We start from the raw sequence: 21,412 nt of genomic DNA, 5'->3' as shown, positions 1-21,412 counted from the left end.
CATGATTGTCTATCTGCCTTTGGCCTTTCTGTCTGGCCGATCAAGAACAAGATCATTGACCTGTCTGTATGGCTTCCTCAAGTCGTTTGCCTGACTTTACGGATTCTTGAAGTTGACTGAGTGCCTGTGTGGCTGCCCGATGTCGTCTGTATTCCTGTCTGACCTCTTAAGGTCATTGACCTGAATGCCTAGACTTTCAAGGTCACTAACTTGTCACTTGCCTGACTTGCTCGTCTAGCTTTCCAAGGTCGTCTGTAGACGTAGAGTCACCACACAGGTTTTTTTTTGATTTTAGGGCAAATGGCTATTGAAGTAATCGCCAGAATGTCACCTCTGGACTTGGAAAAAATATTTGACTGTTTGGTTTGGTGACTTGTTGGTGACAGACTCACCAAACACTAATAGTGACCATATTGTGTAATCGATTTTCTACTATAATGGTGACTTTTTTGGTGAATCTGTCATCATTACCACTACCAGACCTGGTCGCATCAAAGTCATTAAGTCATTATACTCATCAAAAGTCATCCTATTGAACTTTAGGCCATCCAAAAGTCATCAAAAGAAAGAGTTATATTTTTGACCGAAAGAAAATTGAACGCACTACTTCCATTCTACTCTTCTCTTTTGAGAGACAAAAAAAAAAATAAAACTGAAAATTTTGAGAGACAAGACAATGAATGATGTATAATTTCAAACTCGAATTGTGAACTGCGAAAACTGAAATCCTGAGTCCTGACATGATGAATCTTAATTTCTTCATTAGTTAGGTACCAATTTATATTTTCTCTGCCTTTCTCGTGAAGGACCCAAAAATTGTATAAAGGAATAGGAAATCACTCATCAGGGGTGGCAACTTGAATTTTCCCCGTGTGTAGCATAAAAATTTTGTCATAAAATTTGAGAAAATTTTTTTTGAATGTTCAAAATTATTTCATTGACTAGTTGCACTTTTTATTTTTGTGCCATGTGTAGCATGCTACACACGAAATCAGCTCGTGTGTAGCCGAAGCTACACAGGCTACAGGATAGTTGCCACCAATGTCACTCATTCAGGTTCAATTTCAGGCCTATTATAATTTTTTTGAAAAGTCATCCACTTCTAAAAAAGGAAAACACAAAAGTCATTAAAAATTCAAATTCAAAAGATCATCTTCTTTGTTTTTTCGTGGATTCAATAATCGAATCGCCCTTTACCTGACAACTGACAAGTATTGATTCATTTCTGCATTCTGCATTTTATTTTCAACTTTTGAGCTGTCAAAAAACAATTCATTTCGGTATTTTCAGCTCAATAATAAATAATAAATATAAATAATTAAAATAATAATTAAAATTAAAATTTTGTCTTCAGTTCAGTGTCGCCTCTTTGTGCAATGTAAAAAGTTGACCCGAAACAAACACGCCACTACCGGCCATGGAGTCAACTTACATACGTTTTTTATCACTATTCAAGGTTGATCTCATTCATTCTCAAACAAACAAAATAATTTCATGTAATTTTTTCTTGTTCCTTTAGACGAAATTTTACCGCGTAGTAGTAGTGATGTACAGTAAGTAGAATTTTTAACGAGCTGCCACGTTATTGTAAGAATAAGACAAGTTTAATGGGCATAGTTACTAATTCGAAATAGTAGAGTTACGCCTTACATGAATTCATATTTTGTTCTCCTTATCGAAAGCTCGTCAGCGTCGTAGCTTAGTTTCATTATGTCTTCGTGGTTCTCGCAATTTAGAAATATCTTCAAATTAGAGCATAATCCTCTAAAGGTGATCGAAGTAAAACAAGATAAGTATTCCGATCGTCTTGTGTACAGTCGCGATAATGGTATTCTTCTGTATGGACCCGGTGGTAAAGAGAATGAGTTTTACGAAGTACTGTTGCTTCGTCCATGTAACGAAAGCATGTGCACAGCTTACAGGTAGGTACTTTTTAACTATTTATACACATCAGTAAAATAATTGATATGTTTCGATGTGCCTTGTTATTATTTCTCAATGATTACTATAATCTTTATCGTTATGTTGTAGCATATTCCGTTCACTGGATATCAGCGAAGCCGAAGTGAAATTCGTAACGTACAAGGATAAAATCCCAGTGTTATTGAACGTTTGTAAAGATGTAAGTAAACATGCATCAAGTGTTTCAAGTGTTTCATATTCTACTTGATATTAACGAGTATAATATTTTTAAAAGGCTTGCAAAGTGGACAGTTTACAAAAAATATGCGACGTTTTGAACGAAAACCCTTCGTGGACGGTGGCTCATATCGCCATACAGTTGAATTTACTCGATGTTCTCTCAAAGCCGGAAATCAAGAGGTAATTTGCGAATATTCTATTTTCATTCATGTTTCGCAATAACACGAGCTTACAAATTTATTTTCATTTCAGTCAGTTATGCAATCCAGACCCAATAAGTGGCTTGTATCCAATACATCTAGCTGTGAAGAACGCTAATCTATCGGCCATTAAAAATCTGCTCAAAGCTGATATACCTTTAAATGTTCTCGACCAAGAAGGTAACACCGTTCATCATTACGCAGCTGAAACCAACAAGGATATTGTTTCGGTAAATACGTATTTTCATCGTTGAAAAATTATTTCGTCTCGTCAAGTAGATGGTACTTGAAAGATCGTAACGATTCCTTTGTCATTGTGTAATAATTGCTAGTTAGGCTACGTTGTTTTAATATTCGTGACATGATTTTTTGTATTTTTACACGTTTTGTGTGAAATGAATCACGCCTGATAACGATTAAGAATGTGAACGTACAACGTACACCGACATATTTTTTGATAATTGTTACGAAGCTTGACGTGATTTATTATCAAAGTACAGTCTTTATTATAATTTACACACCAAATGGGTCATTACTTGTAAAATTAGTCACGTTTTCGAATCAAGTTCGCCAATTTTGCTCAATTTTTTTTGTTAGTTCGTTATATCGAGGAAAAAATAGAAATGGGGAAGGGGGGAGGTCGATAATGAAGCTTTCTTTCCTTTCCTAATAGGAAGAGCCTACGAAGAAAAAAAATTGAGCAAATCGTATGTAACTGAACTCGAAACGTGACTGATTCATTTCAGAATGACTCAAATCTAATTCTACTTTCAATCCTATGATATTACGTGATGATTAATGAAAATTTTGGTTTTTTCCCAAGATATTATCCAGTAAAGCTGCGGAATGTTTAAATTATCGTAACGCCGGCGGAAATACGCCGCTTCATGTGGCATGTCGAGCTGATAAACAAGATTGCGTCAAAGCTCTTTTAGTGGCTGGAGCAGACGTGAATATCTCATCGAAACCTCTCACCACCCCGAATACCTTATCAGCAGCAAATATCGGAAAAGTAGTAAAGGATCATGATAGTAAATTACACGAAGATGTGAGTATCTTTTTTTTTGTGCGAAGAGTTTTTAAGGTGTTGACTTTCTTATTTTTAGGCTGGGTTTCTTTCTTTTGAATTATTAATCGCGTGACCAACACCGTCTCAATGTCGAGACATTCTTAATGACGTCTTGTATTATCGATTTATACACCGCAATATAGGTAGAGGTACATTGTGGTCATGTGGCAATTGTGAGCTACACTCGGCGATATTTTCAAGGTTCTGGTTAAATGTAGGGTGTTGGTGAAATGAATTATATTTCAAGTTTTTTAATTGATAACTAAATTATCATAATGATGTGTGACGGTTGACGGTGTATGAGTCATGAACACATGTCCGGTGTGCGGTTTCGTAATTGCGATATGTACCGAAGTAACCTTTGCATCTCTGTAGTGATATAAAATTTTATCAAATATGAAAGAGATTTTCTTCGAGTTTCTTATCTGATGAATATTAATGATTTATGTACGATAGCTGACATGCAATCTTTCTGTGTAAACTGATACCTGTTGATTGATCGGTTTTTTTAGGGTTTCAAGTTGAGCCGAAATATTATATGGGAATTAAATTATTATTTGAATTATTGTAAGATGAGAAAATATACTGGTATTTAACTATGATTTGATATTTTTTGCAGGATATTAAATTTGGCGGAACACCTCTGCATTGGTCTTGTTCCAAAGAAGTGATTTGTGATCTAGTCGTAAATAACTGTGATTTAAATGCTGTAAACTTTAACGGGCATACTGCTCTTCATATAATGGTGAGTTCGATATCAGTATTGGAAACAGTGATGGCGCTATAGTGCGACTTGGAATGTTTACCTACTTATTTAATCGATGCAGTTTTTACAATCTCGAACTCTGTCTAAAGTTTTTACTGTGTATTATTTGATACATTATTTATACATACATATGAGTCGAGAATTGCGAAATTTATTCTCATTATTTATTGCGAAAGCGTGAATTGGCAGCCTTCAATCAATACCCATTGAAATGTTTTTCTATATTTATTCTCTGCTTGTAAATTTACAATGCTGCTTTATAGTTTATATAAATAGCGTTGGCGTGATTTTTAGTATTTTGTAATCTTGACTCGTTGAGATCGAAATTATCGTTCAGTAAAATAAAAAAGCTCCCTATATTCCGTGGTTGGAATTTTTTGCCTCCCATCTCTACAATTGTTACCTCGAGTGAAAAAAAATAATTCCCTTAGTATTTTTCATTTTTGCACTTTCTGAAAAAATGGTTCTTAGAGCCCTTCTAAGTAGAAACAATTGAAAAAAAATCCAATTCATCCAGAAATTTCCCATTTTTGCGTCAGTATTTTTCTAAATGATCCCTTTTTAAAGAAAAAATGTCGTTGATTCACCAAAATATGATGGCCTCGTAGTATGGCGCCCCCGAATTGCAAAAAAATCAATAAAAATGGTTAATAAAATTAATTAATATCGTTAATTTTTGTTTGAAAGTTTGTCATTTCTGTGTCAGAATTATTTCAAATAACCCCCCCCTTTTTTTTTTAAAGAAACGTCTTTCTTGGGGCCCCCAAATAATGTTTGTCTCCTTGTATAAAAAACCAAGAAAATGTACTACCTTTTAAAAAAAATAAGTCTTTGTATTTTTTTGACCCTTTTTAATTTCTGGGCAGAATTCTTCTAAATAAACCATTTTTGAGAAAATCTCCCCCCCCCCCACAGGTCCATTTTTATAGAAGCTCTTGGTTTTAAAATTGCAGAAAATTGGATAATGGAATAAATCAATAATTACGGTTCATTTATTTTTGAAAGTTTCTCATTTCTGCGTCATAATTATTTCAAATTATCCCCTTTTCAAAGAAACGTCTTCCTTGGGGCCCCCAAATGATGTTGTCCCCTTGTATAAAGTCCCCTCCCCTTCTTATAAAAAATTCTAAAATTATACCTACTACCTGAAAAAAATGAAATCTCTGCAATTCTTTTTGTACATTTTTCGTTTCTGGGCAGAATTTTTCTAAATAAATAATTTTTAATAAAATTTTAAAATTGCAAAAAAAATTTAAAGAAGTACAAAATTGAAATCTGTAAAAATTTCTTGTTTATTTTCTATTTCTGGTGTAATTAAACCAAACTTTTTGAACAATCGTCTTTTCAAAAAAAAACTTTTTCGATCACCCTCTCCCCTCCTCCCCCTAAGTACTGACCTAGGTCTTCAATTTGGATATGTAAAATTACTGCAAAAATTTAAGGTGCTTACATTTATTTTTCGATTTTTGGTGAATTTTAAAAAAATTAATAAAATTCCCCCTCCCTCAAAAAATGGTCCATTTTTATTGAAGCTCTTAATTTTAAAATTGCAAAAAAAAATTTAAAGAAGTACAAAATTGAAATCTGTAAAAATTTCTTGTTTATTTTCTATTTCTGGTGTAATTAAACCAAACTTTTTAAACAATCATCTCTTCAACAAAAAAAAACTTTTTCAGTCACCCCCCTCCCACCCCCCTCCCAAGTACTGACCGAGGTCTTCAATTTGGATAAAATTACTGCAAAAATTTAAGGTGCTTACATTCATTTTTCGATTTCTGGCGAATGTTAAAAAATTCAAATTTGCTCCATTTCTCATGAAAAAAATAATCAAATTTTGATCAAATTGATATAAAAAGGCTGTAATTTTATTTCTACTATATTTTCGACCACCCAAGTCGATTGGTGATGGTTTTGAACCGTTCCAAATAGGAAGTAATTGCTGGAGAAAATTTTGAATTAGAACCATCACGAAAAGATTTTGAAAATTTGTGCTAATGAATTGAAACGATCTTAAAAATGGTAAATAAGGGTTTATAGAGGTGCTTAATTTCATTTTCATCCCACTTAAAGTGTTTTTTTTTCAATTTTTTTTTCGTGAAACGAGAGAATCCGAGAATTTGCTGAAGGCTCCAGAGGTCGAAAAATGAGATTAAAATAAAAAAAATCAGATTTCAAATTTTTATGGAATTTTGATCAAATTTTAATTTTTTTTATAAGAAATGGAAGAGTTTGAATTTCTTAAAAATTTGTCAAAAATCGAAAAATCAATTTCAATACTTGAAAGTTTTGCTGGTAATGGTTTTTTGGGGTTCTCTTTCAATTCTTCTTTGTTCGGTTTGAAAAAATTTCGTGTCCGTTGGGGCAGGTACTTTCTTTTTTAGGGAGACTTCCAGCATCATTCTTTTTTCAGGTAAGAGGGAAAATAAAATAAAATAGTGAATCATTTTCTCATCCGAGGTAATAACTATAGAGAGTGGAAGGTGAAAAAATTCCCACCTTACAAATTAAGGTAATAGTTTGCTTTGTACATTTTTTTAACTTTTCACCCCCCCCCCCCACCCTTAAAAAAGTAGATACTTATTTAATTGAATAGTTTAGTTCGCTGTTTATATTTACATAGGAAATACAATGCTCTAATAATGCCTATTTCGTAATTCGTAATCACTAATTCTGTTCGAACAGGTTCTCAGGGAAAGATTAGAATGTGCGATTGCATTGTTGAGTCATGGTTGTGAAGTAAACGCTGAAGATGAAGATGGAAATACTCCTTTGCATTTAGCTGTTCAAAAAAAGAACGTACCGTTGATCCAAGGCTTGGTTATTTTTGGTGCTAAATTGGATAGCAGGTTAGTAGCAAAAGCACAATTAAAATTATCGAGTAAAATTTTCAACTCGATACATAATACTCTTTACGTAATTGAATCTATTTTTATAGAAATAAACTGGGCGAAACACCTCGACACCTGGCGGCAATTAATATAATGGATACTAACGCTAGAAAAGCTCTGTATACGTTACACGCTGTGGGCGCTGCTCGTTGTGGACCTGGTGATTATGATAAATTGAAAAATTGTACAGCTGGATGTCACCCATCTGGCGAAGATTGCGGTGTAGCTCCTCCGGAACCGAAATCATATCCGGTATTTTCAAATTAAAAAAACTATCAACTAATCTATACGTATTTATGGCGAGTATAATTTGTAGAAATAAACGACGAATTTGATTATTTCAGGCGAGATCCATTTTAGCTTTGTACGAACAAGATTTACGTCGCCATCATATGAAAGGAGGTCGATTATTATGCCTTGATGGAGGTGGCATCAGGGGATTAGTTCTGATTACCATATTATTGCATTTAGAAGAGGCTGCCGGACAACCAATACTTGACTGTTTCGATTGGGTTTCTGGGACAAGCACAGGAGGCATATTAGCTCTCGCTTTAGCCGAACGTGAGTATTTTCATTACCCATCTGTGGATTTTTACCAGTCTCAAATTGAGTAAATGTTAATTTATACGTTACAACTTGCAGGCAAAACGTTAAGAGAATGTTTGTGGTTATATTTTCTGCTAAAAGAACGTACTTTTTGCGGTAACAGACCGTATAACAGCGAACCTCTGGAGTCCATGTTGAAGGAGATTTTCAAAGATAAGAAAATGTCAGAATATAAACATCCGAAGTAAGATTACGAACAACGTGTATTCTACTAGGTCAAGGTTATTATAGGTGTAAAGTTACCAAGTGTGGCGTTTATTTATTGTGGTTTTCCCTCCGCAGATTAATCATCACCGCTTTACTGGCGGATAATAAACCAGCTGATATGCACATGTTTCGCAGTTACACGCCTCCTTGTGATATTGCTTTTCCGCAGAAAATTCAGCCTAATGGATTTCCACCGTTACCACCTCCCGAGGAACAGTTGGTATGGAAAGCAGCTCGAGCTAGCGGTGCTGCTCCGTCGTATTTCAGGTAAACTAGAGTATTTCAACGAGAGTTTTTCTCGAAGGGAAAAATTTCCTGAATTTTCTACGTTTAGTATCAGTATTTTGACGACTTCATTTTGTATTATTATTGTAACTAATTCGTATTTGAATTTTTTTTTCATTTAGAATGTTCGAACGTTATTTGGACGGTGGTCTAATAGCGAACAATCCTACGCTGGACACTTTGACCGAAATACGCGAGTATAATTTGGCGATGAAATACGTCGGACGAGAATCCGAAGCTCACGAACCTACCGTAGTTGTATCTGTGGGCACTGGAACTATTCCGGTTACCGAAGTAAGTTTCATTCCTTTCCGTAGTTTTTTTGTTCTCGTAACAATATTAAACGAATGTGATTTCTTATAGGTTGAAAATATCGACGTATTTAGACCAGGTAATGTGGTCGACGGTATCAGACTCATTAAAGGCGCTAACGCATTGAAAACGTTACTCATCGATCAAGCAACCCAATCAGACGGACGTGTTATTGACCGAGCTAGAGCGTGGTGCCATTTTATAAACGTTCCGTATTTTAGATTCTGTCCGCAAATGTCCGAAGAAATCAACATGGACGAAAAGGACGACCAGAAATTGGTGAATATGTTATGGGAAACTAAAGCCTATATGATCGCACACCACGAAGAAGTATTGAAACTGGTGCATTTATTAAGAAGTTAATCGCGTTTTTATTCTCATTTTTATTACGTGTATTTTAATAAAAGGGGCCAATATAATATTGCTGAAATTATCACTATTAAGGCAATCGTATATTGTTACAGTTATTCTCAATTTGTACCTCTACGTAATTTTAGACTTTTTTTAAACATATGTATTCTCGGTGTTTATATTTTTTCTATAAGAGAAAAACTCGTTGAAAAAAAACACAGGTAAGACTAGGTGGGGATTTTTCGTACGATTTTTACTCCGTAAATATAATATTATTTATATTACACTGATGTTTTTATCGAAGCCCTAATGGGGGATTTTTCTGAAAGAATTTTATTTTTCACGTTTCCTATATTTATTTTTTGTTGATTTCTCGTTTAACTTTTTACAAACTACATTCATTTCACATATAATTGTTGATGTTTTTAATGGGTAGTCGAGATATTGGTGAATTCTTCATTCGATTTCTTTAAATTATTCTCATACGCTAGTCTACGTATAGGCAAAATAATTATACCTTCGTGTTGTGGCTTTAATTATTAGTGTAGTATTAAAGTGTATTTATTGCTTCTGTCAACTGTGCATTGTTCAACGATGATACTGTGATAAGGTCTAATTTTTCCTTCTTTTTTTTTATTCGATGTTGATTTTGTTTTATCGCGGAAACTATAAGTTTTCTGTTTAATTGTTCCGCTCATTATTTATGTTGAAGTTTATTCTAATGAATATATTTATACAGTGTTTTTAATTGAAATATACGTTTATAACGTGAAACGTGAGTGTGATGGTGAAATGAATCGATCGAGATGGGATCGAGGTATGTTCTACGGAGAAGTAGGTATAGGAAATCGATTTAATTGCATAGCCCTGTTTTTTGGATTGCCTAAAAAGTATAATTGATTAATGTTTGTTACTGAAATTGCAGAAAATTCTATTTGTCAAAATAATCTGGAGATTCTACTTTTTTTATCAGAAATTCGAAGTGTGTATTACTTACAGTAATCTCTTCGTCTTCTTGACAGTATCGTCATCGCAGGGAGAAATGCTATACTCAATACTGTCAATATTCAAAATATTAAATTATGCTATACGAGTACTATGAACTTGATAAAAATACGAACACGGTCCTTCTAATAAGAAATCCTTCGGTAATCGGTGTATGAGTTATCCAAACCTATTCGTTTATTTTCAATAAATTTTACAGTACAGTAAGGACAATTAATGTGGTCTTCTGAGCTTAGATAAATTGTTGATTCATTCGTGTGGTAATTTTGGGGTACAGTGTCTATAATTACAACTAGTTAATCTACATTTCATTTCTAACATGTGCTTCTTCACATGGGGATCGGGAGGCAGGGGGCATTACTGTTTGTGATGATCAGTTGTTACACGTGGTTGTTATCAATGAACGATTCCACATGGGGTAATGCAAATTGCACATTTTTGAATTTTGAATAGTCAAAGTTTGAATCATTTAAAGTTTCGATGTGTTATATATCATTTGTACGTAATCTTCATGGAATTAGATTCATTAATTTTTGAAGACGACGTCTTCGCAGAACCTGTTCGTATAGAGATAGACGAAAAAGACGAGGAATTGATTAGGGAGATTGCCTATATATTATATTTCAATCATAGAATTTCTCCGACTAGAAGAGGTAAGTCAGCTTCAGATCTATTGTTCAACTGTTGATTATTCAGAAAATATGAAATTTAATAACTTATTCAATTATTCATCCTTAGCTCTGGCGGATGATCTGGCTACTCTTTATGCCAGCACCGATGGTGGACCTGTAAAAGAGAGTAAAGTTCATTTCGCAAAGTATATGTTCTTAAAATTCGCCACCGCTTCGTTCTGCGAGTTGGTGCTCTACAACAAAGAAACCAAGACTTTTACTGTTCCTGAAATCGTTGATATCAACAACCCGGATTTTATAATCGACTTGAACTACCATTTACGAATCACGTCGGTGTTTGGAAGTGAAACAGTCTTCTTTGTTATGATCATATTACATGGTGATGACAGCGTACACATACTTATTGTAAGTTCATAGTTCAGTTCTATTTTGTTTTTCTTATTTTGTTTTTTATATTTATTTTGCGATAGTGAAACATTGTGTTCATTTTTTTAGTCAGGGAGTGCTGGGAAACAGTTACACTCGTCGGCGATTATCGAGAATGATCCCAGAGAGCTTCATCAGTCCTGTATAACGGAATACTTCAGAAAGTTATGGACTGATTTTGAAATTAATTTCTACTTTCCTATGTAAGTATGCAACATTTCTCCGATAAATGTTATTATCGTCAGTTTGGTTTCTATTCTACCTAGTGATTTTGTTTTAGTTTTCAGAAATTGCGATACGATCAAATACTTACCTGCAGTTCTGAATCGGGATCAGGGTCAGTCCTTGTCTGAAAAAGCTCGGATACGTAGAATAAGAACTTATTACTTTACTCGGGGCAATAGATGATCGTGTTGATTAGAATACCTACTTGTTTGTTATTTGTAAACAATTTTTCAAACTTCGTACTTCGGTGAAGAATTTTTGGTGGTTTCAGTTCTTAAATCAAATCAGCGTTGAAATTCATTTGGTAAGATAGATACACACTCGAAAGAATTAGACTTTTCCCCATTTTTATGGTTTTTATACATCTGAAATAAATAGGTTTTGATTCCAGATTATTCCTGCATTATCGAAATTATTGTTGTGAAAAACCCGAAATGACTGAAGTAGTTGATAAGGTGTACGACATCGTATACCCAAGTCCTCCGGCCTTGACAGATATCTCAGCCATCGTAGTGGCCGTCCAGCTATGGCGTTTACACCTTAATGAACACATTAAAAAATACTATTTCTCTTTGGGATCTGTTCCGGACATCACCTTACGTAAAATTATTCCTAACGTTCCAACAGTCATTGATTACCTATGTGGGAAATACGCGAAAAAGCTCATATACTCGACGAAAGACTGGAAGAGGTTCCATTTCCAGGTTATATTCAGCCACCACCGTAGCGACGAAGACGACATTTTAAACGATTTCAATGACATTGTTGGTGATTTCGAGGGATCTATTCATTACGTTCGAACTGCTCAAAGGATGATGCGATGTGATCGAATTAGTCTGGAGGAAAAATTTAGGATCGCCTGTGTTTATTGTTTTGAAGACGATATCCGGAGAATTTGGCCGACTATGTCGCAAAAAATGAATTTGGAGGAGATCAATTTTTATGATTGTCATTTGTATTATTGGGTGTGTTGCCTTAGACATGAATTGGATAAAATACCAAATGAGGAAGGTATTCCTGTTGATGATCTAATGCTGAATCTTACCTCATCTGATGCTATATCTTCGTTCGATTATTTTTGGAGTCGTGCGAGCTTAGAAAGTCGATACCATAAAGCTATACGTTTATTTATGAATGGCTGTGTAGAATTTTGTGGCCGGTTTGTTCTGTCGAAGTTGAACGAACTACAGCTGAATGAGTTTATCACTGAGAATGGAGGCGATATGATTTACTTCATGTTAACCAGTACCGATTATAAACATTACGTTCTTCCAATCTGGATGTACATAAAGGACAGAATAGATGAATCGAATTTTACCATTATAATAGAAAGAATGTTAGACAAGGAAAGCACTCGCCGTTACGCCGAGGATGCATCGATCGAAATAATCGAATATGCAGATTTGACGGTGTGTTGTGAAATTTGGCGCCTTGCTCCGACCACTTTGAAACGATCGGTGACTCAAAACCTCTTGCCGAACGAAGATATGTATCGAGGAGCTGGAATACATCCTAACCGTCCTGGAGAATTCCGACTCTTGATTACAATCCTGCTGGATGCCACTGCAGAAGAGAGAAGTGCTTTTTGGCGCAAGAATTGGCTTAATTTACTCGAATCGAAGCGAGCTTCAGATTTACATCAAATTATGAAACTCTGCTTCGTGAACGATAACGAAATCAGTGAGTATAAAAAGAACACGATGTCAAGATATGAAAATCTCAGCGAAACAGTCTTCGAATGTTTCAATCATGGTTTTATCAAAGAGTTGAGCAATATGTTGGATTTTTGCTGTGTCGATATTCGTAGCAGCAACGAATTAAAACGACGAGTTTTAGAGTCGAACTTCCTTGGTGAACATTCTGCTCTATACATCAACGTTATTTGTGAAGCGAAAGCGATGCAGGAGTTTATCGACGGAGCTCACGATGGCAATGCTCACCTAGCTAATGAATTCCGAAGTAAATTCGTATCTTGCCCAGACAATGAAAAGTGGTTACTATGTCACGTTAAGAATGGTTATTTTAGAAAGGTGAAGGAGTTCGTTGACTCGTTTGCGTCGTATGGTCAGAACGTAGACAGATTGAAGGAAAGGTTCATTGAAGAATTGAAGACCTATCTGATCGAAGGTACCATTTTGCGCATGGATGCTGAATGTTTGCAGGAGTTTCTAGTCTGGAATTTGGGCGATGAAGACCAAGTTACCAAATTCAAACAGTCCATATCGCCGGATAAAGTATTACGCAACATGATACAAAATCAAGAATCTGATGATGATGAAGATGATGAACTAGAGCCGTGTGCGAAGCTGGTGAAGTATCCTCGTTGCCTAGACGAGTTCCTGTTGTGGTATTTTTGCACAACTGAGAAGATAGACGAGTTTAAGACTAGATTAGCCGATGTGTTTGAGATGATCGCTCCTCCGACCCCAAGAAGATATTAATTCGGTTGATTTGTGGTAACCAAAGTCGAACATGCTTATAGTATTCGTATATATTTGTGCTTAATTTTTTATTGTTTAAGCTATTGATTTACTGTAAATTATTAATTTTTTACAAATTTATCTACGTATAATTACTGTGATTTACATTTATCGTTAATCGTTAACTTTTATGTGATATTATGTGAAATTTGTTGTTTTTTTTTTTGTAAACTATAGTGAATACGCAATTCGAACTAGTAATAGTTGATTTTGATTTAGAAATTCTATACGGATTACGTTAATTATTGTGGGATAGTGAAGGCGATCGGAGGTTTACCTACTGCATTTATTTTTTAAAACAATTAATTTCATTGAACTGATTTTAAACCATTTCTTTGTTATAGTACCTATATATTTTATACTTTTTTAAAATTAAATTCTGTTAAAGTAAATCTTTCATTTCTGTTTGAAATCATATTGGTACATTTTTTATTTAAGAATTTTCATACTTTTTTTACCTATTTGTTTTCTCATGAAATTAAATTATTGTGTGTAATTAATGTTCTTGAATTAGTTTCATTATTTCTTAGAAATAAGAAAAAGAAACTCAATTTTTGTGTTATTTCGTGAAATTTAAAAAGAATTGAAAAATACCTCATCATTCCAAATTTCTGGTAATACATAATGGTAATTGTTTGATTTTTGGTTTTTGAAATTTCAACTTTCTTGGAAAAAATATCAAAATTTTGGTTTAATTGAAGGAGAAAGTTGAAATTCAATGTAAACCATTGGTTTTGACCTAGCTGTTGAGTCGATTTCAAATATAGTTTCGAGCCGATCTGGAGCATGCGCCAAGTTTTCCCATTTTTATAGAAGATGGTCATAGAGGAAGTTATGGTCTCGAAAGTCTCGAAGCTGAGAAACATATGTACATACGAAAATTGTGATTGATTGAAACGATTAAGTATAGGTAACGAAACACTAATACCTACGTATCTATTATGAGTCATTTGCGTTTCCAAATGCATAAGTTTAGGTACCAGTGTTTTTTTTTTACAAGTTTCAGGAAAAATTAACAAATGATAGTTAAAATTTGTTGGAGGCTTCAAATTCTAGATTGACTCGAAATAGAGATAGCTTTCAAGTTTCAATTGATTCAAATAACCGGAGACGACAGCGTTTTATCGGCGAAGCCATGGCGAAGCACCCCCTGTCCCTGAATCCAACAATAATTTTCAGGAAATTACGATAGGTAACTTTAGCAAATTGTGCTGTTTTGCGAAAGTTTTCAAATTTCAATTCTTTCGAAAAGAACGCGTTCACGTTCGCGTTCTTGCAAAAAAGAACGTGTTCCGTTTGCGTTCGCGAACTTGTCGTTCACGAATGCGAACGCTGCTATCAAAGTAGCTTTAGTAGCTGAGAAGGTATTTATAAAAATACATTTGGAGATTACATTTTTACCATAATTTTAATTTTTTTTACTGAGTTATAGTGAATTACTTGAATTTGTTTCCCAGGTCATTCTAAGTCATAACAGGAAACCTTTAATTATCGCTCCAGAAAACATTATTCAAAAACCGGGCGTCAACAAAATTCTTGAGAATCAGATATTTTTTGCTGATGATACGTCAGAATTTGTTGATGCCATAATTTGGTGTACAGGTGAGCGATGTGAATCAATCTGAAGCGCAATGAAGACAATGTGCTTAAAGAGGGAGAGAAGAATAAAATTGCGTACGCCCATTTGTAGTATAATAGCTGAATACCAACTCATTTTAGAAACAAAATAAAATCCATCAATTTCACAAATTTCCCAATTCAAGCTCGAGTTTTCTTACTTGAGATCAAAATCCAATTGTCTTCCCATGAGAAGTTCTCTCTCCCTCGATGCTTTTATTTTCGTTACGTGCCTAAGAAAGGTTTTTAAAAAATAGAGATTTGTACTTACCTATCAAATGAACTGGATTATTTTCAGGTTTTTTGTACAGTTTTCCTTTTCTGGATTCTACATGTGAGATCAACAATACATGTAATATGGTATTGAACCCTTTGTATAAAAATTTCATTAACGCGAGGCATCCAACCATGTGTGTTATCGGACTGCCACAAAACACCATCGTCTTTCAGTTATTAGATTTACAGGTGGGTAAATTATGTAATTTTAATTTTATACCTATAAAATTCTTTGATTTAAGTATGTGGAAAAATCTTAGTAAACTTGTTGTCTTTTATTTTGTCGATTGAATATTTTAATAGATTTCAAATGATAAAATAAAATTTAAATCTAAGAACGTTTTAAATTTCAGACTGAAGTATTCGTCAGAAGTATTTGTGGACTTGGTCAATTGCCATCAATCGAAGAAATGATATCTGAAGTCGAGAAAGAAAAGGAAGAAAAATTGAAAGCTAACGTCGTCGATATTAGCCAGTATTATCATTTAGCAGATAATAAGGAACGGCAGTATTTCTATGAACTTTACGATTTAGGTAACTGCCAACCTTTTCCACCAGTCATCTTCGATATACATGATAAATGTCGTGAACTTTTTGAAAAAGATTTTGATAATTTGAGAAATAATCATTTCGAAATAATCGACGATCACTCATTTACTGTTCAACAGCGTGTAAGTGCAAGTTAGTCTGATGTAAAAAAATTAAAAAAAAAAACGGGTCATTACCTACCTAATTATCATTGATTCGTAAGTTCATCAGTCGTAAATTTTGGGGAGTGAGGTACCTAGAAACTGTAGATGGATTTTGATGATGTGTTTTGTGAACACGGAAATCAGACACTCTGGAATCTTAATAAACTTTCGCGATAATAAACAGATTACGAATCATCAAAATAATATCAACTTCAACATTTGTGCATACATTTACTTCAATTATATTGTGGGATAGTCTATGTCGTTATCAGTTAACTTATATGTGATATTATATGAAATTTTTTTTTTTAAATTAGTGAGACTATGCAATTTAAACTACCTAGGTAATAATAATTGATGTTCATTTAGAAATTTTATATGAATTACTTTACTTCAAATTATTGTGGAATAAGGTAGGTAGTGAAGGCAATTGGAGATTTTTTTTTTTAACGAATAACTGAAATAACCGAGCTTATTTTAATCTATTTCTTAATTTCTATGTTATTATACCTACATATTTTATACTTTTATTATTCAATTCTGATAAAATAAATGTTTCCTTTCTGAATGAAATTATATTGGTACATTTTTTATCTAACAATTTTCATACTTTTTTATATTTTGTTTTCTCATGAAATCAAATTATTGTGCGTAATTAATTTTCTTGAATTAGTTTCTTTATTTCTTGGAAGTAGGCAACAAAAACTTGAAACTTTTTTTTTGTTTAATGAAATCTAAAGAGAATTAGAAAATACCTCACCAAAATTTGGTTTAATTGAAGGAAAAAGCTGAAATCGATTACATCCAAGGTTGTACAAAAACGTGTTTTTTTAAATTCAAAACTTTTTTCAATTTTTAAGATGCGACGTCATAAAATTGCTATAAGGCTCAAGAAATACTCAAGAAATATAAAATTGAAATCAATACCTACACTAAACGTTTCAGTGAAAATTAAGTAGCCTACATATTAAATTAACAAACGGAGAAAATTTGTTGGGGGCTTTCCGGGCTTTTAATTCTAGATTGACTCGAAATAGCTTCCAATTGATTCAGGTGGAAAATGAAGTACCTACCAAGCTACAAATTGAGTTTCAGCTTACATAATCCTGCAAATAATTTTATTTTAATATTTCAATTTTCAAGTTGTTTCAAGCATGAGCATGTGCAATGTGCATGTGCATGTCTGGTGCATGTGCTAACATCTTCACAAGGCGATTGGTTGGCTGGAAGCACAATTGAGCCACCAATGAAAACGCTGTATTTTTTTGTGCTCGTGATTGGCTCGTGATAACATATGTTATCAAACTAGCAAATTTTTATGTTAATCATATTATTTTAAAGTAGTTTTCATGAAATAATTAGATTCATTAACTTTTGAAGACGACGTCGTTGTTGAACCTATAGAGATTGAAGAAAAAGACGTGGAATTGATTAAAAAGATTGCCTGTACATAAGTATGTATTATATTCTAATCCGACTACAAGAGGTAAGTCAGTATCAGATCTAATGTTCAACTGTTGATTATTTAGAAAAGTGAGATTTAATAATGCCAGCATCGATGGTAAAATTCAGATCGCGAAGTGTATGACTTTAAAATAACACTCATTCTGTTCCCGAAATCGTTGATGTCAGCCACCCAACTTTTAAAATCAAGTAAGTTCATTTCTATTTTGTTTTTTTATATTTGCGATAGTTGAATGTTGTTCATTTTTTTAGCCAGTTAATGGGAGTCGGTTAACCGCGTCGGCGATTTTCGTGAATGATCCCAGAGAGCTTCATCAATCCTGTATAACGGAATACTTCAGGGACTTATGGACTAATTTTGAAATAATTGATTTTCACGTTCCTGTGTAAGTATGCAATATTTCTCCGATAAATGTTATTCTCATCAGTTTGGTTTATACCTAGTGATTTTGTATTTAGATCCCAGAAACTGCGATACAATCAAAGAGTTATCAGCTCTAAATCCAGAGCAGGGTCAGCTTCTGTCTAAAAAAGCTGGAATACGCAGAATAAGAACATATTATTTTACTCAGAGCAATAGATGATTATCGTGTTGATTAGAATCCTTGATTGTCATATGTGAACAATTTTTCGAACTTCGATGAAGAATTTTTATTTTAGTGGTTTCAGTTCTTTTATGGTTTTTATATTACTAAAATTTAATTGATTCCGATTTCAGATTATTCCCATATTATCGAAATTGTTGCTGTGAAAAACCCGAAATGACTGAAGTAGTTGATAAGGTGTACGACATCGTATACCCAAGTCCTCAGTCCTTGAGAGATATCTCAGCCATCGCAGTGGCCGTCCAACTATGGCGTTTACACCTTAATGAACACATAGAGAATAATGAATTATTTAGATTTTCGGAATCTGTTCCAGACATCTTACGTAAAATTATTCCCAATGTTCCAACAGTCATTGATTCCCTATGTGGGCATTACGCGAAAAAGCTCATATACACTACGAGGAACTGGATATGGTTTCATTTCAGCGATATATTTAAACACCACCGCAGCCACCAAAACGACATTTTAAACGATTTCAAAGACATTGTAGGTGATTTCGATGGATCTATTCATTACGTTCGAACTGCTCAAAGGATGTTGCATTGTGATGGAATTAGTCTGGAGGAAAAATTCAGGATCGCCTGTGTTTATTGTTTTGAAGACGATATCCGTAGAATTTGGCAGACTATGTCGGATAAAATGAATTTGGATGAGATGAATTTTTACGAGTGTCCTCATTCGTATTATTGGGTGTGTTGCCTTAGAAATGAATTGGATAGAATACCAAACGTGCAAGGTATTCCTGTTGATGATCTAATGCTGAATCTTACCTCATCTGATACTATATCTTCGTTCGATTATTTTTGGAGTCGTGCGAGCTTAGAAAATCGATACCGAAAAGCTATAGATTTATCTGAGAATTGTTGTTTACCATTTTGTGGCCGGTTCGTTCTATCGAAGTTGAACGAACTACAGCTGAATGAGTTTATCATTCAGAATGGCGGCGATATGATTTACGACACGTTAACCAGTAAGGTTCATACACATTACGTTCCTCCAATCTGGATTTATATAAAGGATAGAATAGATGAAACGAATTTTACTATTATAATAGAAAGAATGTTACACAACGAGAAGGATTACGATTACCCCGACGATCCATCGATCGAAAAATACGAATACCCTTTGAAATATTACAACTATACAAATTTGACGATGTGTTGTGAAATTTGGCGCCTTGCTCGGCCCACTTTGAAACGTTCGGCGATTCAAAATCTCTTGCCGAACATTCCGATGTATCGCAGTATGCCACCCAACTGTCCTAGAGAAGTCCGACTCTTGATTACAATCCTGCTGGATGCCACTGCAGAAGAGAGAAGTGCCTTTTGGCGCAAGAATTGGCTTAATTTACTCCCAACGACTCGAGCTTCAGATTTACGTCGAATTATGAAACTCTGCTTCGCAAACGATAACGAAATCATCCAGTATAAAAAGAACACGATGGCAAGATATGAAAATCTCAGCGAAACTGTCTTCGAATTTTTCAAAGATGGTTTTATCAAAGAGTTGAGCAATATGTTAGATTTTTGCTGTGTCGATATTCGTAGCAGCAACGAATTGAAACGACGATGCTTAGAGTCGAACTTCCTTGTTGAATATACTGCTCTATACATCGACGTTATTTGTCAAGTGAAAGCGATGCACGAATTTATCGACGGAGCTCACGATGGCAACGCTCACCTAGCTAATGAATTCCGAAGTAAATTCGTATCCTGGCCAGAAACCGAACAGCGGTTACTATGGTACATTAAGAATGGTTATTTTAGAAAGGTGAAGGAGTTCGTTGACTCGTTTGCTTCGTATGGTCAGAACGTAGACAGATTGAAGGAAAGGTTCATTGAAGAATTGAAGACCTATCTGATCGAAGGTACCATTTTGCGCATGGATGCTGAATGTTTGCAGGAGTTTCTAGTCTGGAATTTGGGCGATGAAGACCAAGTTACCAAATTCAAACAGTCCATATCGCCGGATAAAGTATTACGCAACATGCTACAAAATCAAGAATCTTCTGATGATGAAGATGATGAACTGGAGCCGGGTGCGAAGCTGGTGAAATATCCTCGTTGCCTAGACGAGTTCCTGTTGTGGTATTTTTGCACAACTGAGAAGATAGACGAGTTTAAGACTAGATTAGCCGATGTGTTTGAGATGATCGCTCCTCCGACCCCAAGAAGATATTAATTCGGTTGATTTGTGGTAACCAAAGTCGAACATGCTTAGTATTCGTATATATTTGTGCTTAATTTTTTATTGTTTAAGCTATTTATTTACTGTAAATAATAAATTTTTTTAAAATTTATCTATGTATAATTACTGTGATTTACATTATTATCGTTAATGGTTAACTTATATGTGATATTATGTGAAATTTGATCTTTTTTTTTAAACTAGTGGTTACGCAATTTGAACTAGTAGTAGTGCATTTATTTTTTATAACAATTAATTTAATTAAGCTGATTTTAAACCATTTCTTTGTTATAGTACCTATTATGTATTTTATACTTTTTTAAAATTAAATTCTGTTAAAGTAAATCTTTCATTTCTGTTTGAAATCATATTAGTACATTTTTTATTTAAGAATTTTCATACTTTTTTACCTATTTCTTTTCTCGTGAAATTTCAAATTTGAAATTAAATTATTGTGTATAAATGTTCTTAGTTTCATTATTTCTTAGAATTAGGCAAAAGAAACTCAATTTTTTTTTGTTTCGTGAAATCTAAAGAGAATTGGAAAATACCCGGTGATTCCAAATTTCTGATAATACATCATGGTAATTATTTTGGTTTTTGAAATTTCAACTCTAAAACTTGGAAAGTTGGAAAAAATATCAAAATTTGGTTCAATTGAAGGAGAAAGCTGAAATTCAATGTATGTACATAATTTTTTAGACCTGGTGAGTCGATTGCAATTTGCAAATGGTTTCGAGCCGATTTGGAGCATACGACAAGTTTTCCCATTTTTAATTTTGTAGAAGATGGTCATTGGAAGAAGTTACCTATGGTCTCGAAGCTGAGAAACAAATGTTTGAAAAATAAATTGTAACTGACTGAAACAATTAAGTACGGAACGAAACACTAATATCCAATCCAAGTAATTTGCGTTTCCAAATGCTTAAGTTTACTTCTTACCAGTGATTTTTTTTTTTTACAAGTTTCAGGAA

General features: G+C 33.9%; 3 protein-coding genes and 1 long non-coding RNA gene across 5 annotated transcripts; all 4 read left to right on the top strand.

Moving 5' to 3' along the window:
* Positions 1-1,461: 1,461 nt before the first annotated feature.
* Positions 1,462-9,600, top strand: LOC135843163 (85/88 kDa calcium-independent phospholipase A2-like). Its single transcript, XM_065360943.1, has 13 exons — positions 1,462-1,922; positions 2,032-2,122; positions 2,198-2,322; positions 2,395-2,572; positions 3,166-3,390; positions 4,031-4,156; positions 6,860-7,023; positions 7,113-7,317; positions 7,410-7,626; positions 7,708-7,855; positions 7,954-8,145; positions 8,286-8,457; positions 8,527-9,600. The coding sequence occupies exons 1-13, from the start codon at positions 1,711-1,713 to the stop codon at positions 8,836-8,838; spliced, it is 2,367 nt and encodes a 788-aa protein (XP_065217015.1). The 5' UTR covers positions 1,462-1,710; the 3' UTR covers positions 8,839-9,600.
* Positions 9,601-10,187: 587 nt separating this feature from the next.
* LOC135843164 (uncharacterized) lies at positions 10,188-14,094 on the top strand. Of its 2 annotated transcripts, none has more exons than XM_065360945.1 (5): positions 10,188-10,484; positions 10,570-10,868; positions 10,959-11,092; positions 11,170-11,418; positions 11,506-14,094. In XM_065360945.1, the coding sequence occupies exon 5, from the start codon at positions 11,549-11,551 to the stop codon at positions 13,553-13,555; it is 2,007 nt and encodes a 668-aa protein (XP_065217017.1). In that variant the 5' UTR covers positions 10,188-10,484; positions 10,570-10,868; positions 10,959-11,092; positions 11,170-11,418; positions 11,506-11,548; the 3' UTR covers positions 13,556-14,094. The 2 variants fall into 2 exon arrangements, with proteins under 2 accessions (XP_065217017.1, XP_065217016.1); XM_065360944.1 differs by having other exon boundaries at positions 10,189-10,484; positions 11,493-14,094.
* A 32-nt stretch (positions 14,095-14,126) lies between these two features.
* LOC135843166 (uncharacterized) lies at positions 14,127-16,752 on the top strand. Its single transcript, XR_010558247.1, has 2 exons — positions 14,127-15,676; positions 15,841-16,752. It is a non-coding gene; the product is annotated as an uncharacterized LOC135843166 (long non-coding RNA).
* A 719-nt stretch (positions 16,753-17,471) lies between these two features.
* LOC135843160 (uncharacterized) lies at positions 17,472-20,905 on the top strand. The gene is made up of 4 exons (XM_065360940.1): positions 17,472-17,633; positions 17,709-17,832; positions 17,896-18,029; positions 18,103-20,905. The coding sequence occupies exon 4, from the start codon at positions 18,405-18,407 to the stop codon at positions 20,430-20,432; it is 2,028 nt and encodes a 675-aa protein (XP_065217012.1). The 5' UTR covers positions 17,472-17,633; positions 17,709-17,832; positions 17,896-18,029; positions 18,103-18,404; the 3' UTR covers positions 20,433-20,905.
* Positions 20,906-21,412: the final 507 nt, after the last annotated feature.

Source organism: Planococcus citri, chromosome 4 (assembly GCF_950023065.1).
Source record: "Planococcus citri chromosome 4, ihPlaCitr1.1, whole genome shotgun sequence".
Lineage (NCBI taxonomy): Eukaryota > Metazoa > Arthropoda > Insecta > Hemiptera > Pseudococcidae > Planococcus > Planococcus citri.
Note: the sequence above shows the minus strand (reverse complement) of the source record. Positions and strands in the feature narration are given on the sequence as shown.